General features: G+C 53.2%; 1 protein-coding gene across 1 annotated transcript in view; it reads left to right on the top strand.

Annotated features, from left to right (window-relative positions):
• Positions 1–2,356: 2,356 nt before the first annotated feature.
• SCARB1 (scavenger receptor class B, member 1) overlaps positions 2,357–3,235 on the top strand; it is a gene marked incomplete at its 5' end in the record, with an annotated part of 11,903 nt that continues 11,024 nt past the window's right edge. Inside the window, one exon of the mRNA XM_008945581.1 lies at positions 2,357–2,514. Within this exon, the coding sequence (XP_008943829.1) occupies positions 2,357–2,514 (158 nt within the window). The remainder of the gene's footprint in view (positions 2,515–3,235) is intronic.

Genomic DNA, 3,235 nt, shown 5'->3' with positions numbered 1-3,235 from the left:
ATAACCAGGGCCTTACTGAACCTCCTGGGTTGATCTTCAGAGCAGTGGGTAAGGGGAAGAGCTAGGCTTGCCAGTCCTGGCTTCCCAAGATCTGCATGGAAGTCTGAGATGGTGTATCCTGGTGGAAAAGCACTTAGCTGCAAAAAAATGCTGTGGTTTTGGGGATGTGTTTGAGTAAAGTCTGTAGGGGAACGCACAGTAAAAAACAGGGAACTTGGAGCCCATCTCCTGCCCCGCTTGCAGAAATCTGCATTGGCAGCTCTTCTGGCAGCCAGGCTGGCCCTGACGTTGGCCCTGCGAAACCAGAGGATGTTGGTTTTGTGAAGTGCCACGGACCTGCCCGAGACCAGAACACCTACTCACCTGTCTGTCCCTCAGCAGTTGTTCTTCACCTGGGATCTCCTGTTTTGCCCTGCCTGGAAGCTGGGAGAAGCTGGGCAGGACTGTCTTGGCTGCTGTAGCAGGGTGGTGAGGGGGAAGTATGTGGGGGGTGAGGTCTGACACTGAGGTTGCCCTTGCATAGAGCATGACTACTGCTCTTGGACTGAAGAGGAAACCTCAGCTCCTGGTTTTACTGAGCAGGGTGTCTGAAGCCTCCCTCCTGGACAAGCAGGGTTTGGTCCCTGCTGATGGAGCTGCTGCTCCTCTGGTCCTGTGTGGAAGATGTGAGCAGTAGCCAGTTGCTTCCAGTTCCTCAGGAGCAGAGATCAGCCTGGTCAGGACAGCCTCAGTAACACTTTGTAACCCATCTAAGTGAAAAAGGCTCTGGCTTTATTTCAGAGACGTGACCATGTTTGTTTTGACCTGCGAGCAGTTTATTTCTAAGGCTACCCTGTCAGGCAGAGCTTTCCTAGCAGTGTCTGTGGAGTACCTGGAGCTGCTGTGCCCAGATGGCAGAGGGCTGAGACGGGCAGCAGAGAGCTGGGATGCAGCTCCATCTGAGTGGGTACTTATTCAAATACATGCATATGTAACCAGGGATCTGTGGAGTGCAAGACAGAACATGCAAGTAAAAAAAAGCAGATGTGGCTCTTCATAATCTGTCAGATGCTCGGAGTAAGGATTATAAAACAGACTAAATGAAAACTCATCCTGTCCTGGCGCCTTGGCCATGAGGTCCTGGAGCCTGGCAGGATGGAGGCTCTCAGCCAGCAGCATGTGGACACTGATGTGGAGGTGGGAAGGGTTTGCTAAGTGGGTCACGCTGCACTGTGGAGATGTCTGCTCCAAGGGCAGGGCTCGGAGGATCTGGGCTTGGGCGAGAGGCTTGCAAAGCACTGCTGCTTGCCACAGCCTGGCCAGGAAGTGGCTAAAGAAAGATGGGCAGGGGAAGCCTCCAGCAGCTTTCCTTTTCAACCCTTTGTGGCAGCAAATAAATTCACCATCGGACCAAGCTGCTGCAGGGCAGGAGAACCACTGTGGGGGTGCTGAGGGAGGATGCCCACGTGCCTTCACCAAGCAGTGGATGAGATGTGCTCCCATAAGCTGGGTTACTTACCATGCCAAGGGCTTCTGCTGGCAGAGGAGCGAAGATTATGGTGGAATACACCCAAAATATGGAACAGGCCCTTGTCCTTAAGGCAGCCCCTAGGAAGCAGAGATGGAGTAGAGACAGATGTGCCCAGATGCCAGCTCCTGGGCTGGGGGGCTGGTGAGGGCCTCAGTTGTGTTTGGGCTCCTGAAGGCATTTCCCAGCCGCTGGGACAGTGAGATGGAAACCCCAGTTGTGCATTGCCTTTGACCTGCCTTATGACCAGCTATGAGTCACTGCAGGATGGCAGTGAGGGGAAGCAAGGTGTCCTGCATGCCACTGTCAGGAGGTGGCTGGATCACCATCCCAGTTCTCTGTTATCTTTAGGGGAATCTAGTGGGCCCTTCCTGCCAGTCCCCAGACAGCTGTGTGGGTGGGTGTGCCACCTTGCCCAACTCTGGCTGTGTGGGGCTGCCAAACCTGGCAGAGAAGCAGAGACCTTTGGGACAGGGTTGTTTCTGCCTGGCAAGTCAAACATGCAGAGCTGTGAATAATTCAGTGCTGATTTGTCTAGTGCAGAGCGAGTCTGCAGCACATCAAACCAGCTCTGAAATCCTGCGGGTAGGATCTGGAAGGTTGAGCCTGAATAAATGAGCCTGCAGACATCCGGTGGCATGAACTTGATGCATCTGCATACATAAGAGTTCCCAGTTTGGACCTGGCTCAGTTTCAGTTTGCATAACACTCCTGGATCCTCTGGAGAGCCTCTGCTGGAACTGCTGTTTTAAGCCGGGCCTGGTGAGGAGCTGCTGAGCACGGTGGATGTGCTCAGCTGCAGCCATCCAGCCCAAGAGTTGTCTCCTTACTGTGTTTTCTCCCTTGCAGAATGTCAGGATTGACCCCAGCAGCATCTCCTTCGGCATGTGGAAAGACGTTCCCGTCCCCTTCTATATGTCAGTGCACTTCTTCGAAGTGCTGAACCCCAAGGATGTCCTCCGTGGAGAAAAGCCAGTGGTGAGCCAACGTGGACCCTATGTTTACAGGTCAGGCACCACTTGTGGTCTACCTAGGAGTGAGCCTGGCCACTGTGCTGCTTGCCAGGCTCCTGGCTGACTCCTCTGGCAGGGGGACGTGGCATTAGCATACTTGGCGTGAGTCTGGTGGCACAGGATTTTAGAGTGGCCCAAACATGCTCCCGTGGCTCTGATCTTGCTAAAGCCACAAACAGGACTTCTCACTGCTGAGGTTGTGAGGTTGGTCTGTGCTTCACCGAGTTGTGGAGCTCAGTCCTGTGTTGGGACCTGTTGGGTAGCCAGACCAGGGCTGATAGGATCCAAACACAGGTATGAGAGGTGTTGGGGTGTTGGTGGGCAACCCCCATCTTCAGGGTGGACTTGTTTCATCTTCACTGTGCATTTAAGAGTCCAGCTCCAGAGCTGGAGTCATAGAATCACTTTGGTTGGAAAAGATCTTTGAGTCCAACCAAATAGTCACCTCAATATCAAACTTTCTGGATTGGCCTAAGACCGTTTATCTAACATGAGACCTAGAATCTGCCTAACATGACTGCTCTGGCCATGAGAACCAGCATGGAGCACTAAAACTCAGTCAGGCCTACCTACAGCAGGACTGGGTCTATCTGCCATGGCTGAGGATGGTGGCTGGAGCCTCAGATGCTTCTCTTGACCTGAGACGTGAAGTGGCAGTTCATGTTGAGTTGAGCACGTGAACTTACCTGTAAGTAGTGATATTCAGCACCTTAGT

Source organism: Merops nubicus, unplaced genomic scaffold, assembly GCF_000691845.1.
Source record: "Merops nubicus isolate BGI_N331 unplaced genomic scaffold, ASM69184v1 scaffold12168, whole genome shotgun sequence".
Taxonomy (NCBI): domain Eukaryota; kingdom Metazoa; phylum Chordata; class Aves; order Coraciiformes; family Meropidae; genus Merops; species Merops nubicus.
The sequence above is the reverse complement of the archived record's forward strand: the minus strand, read 5'-3'. Positions and strand labels throughout refer to the sequence as shown.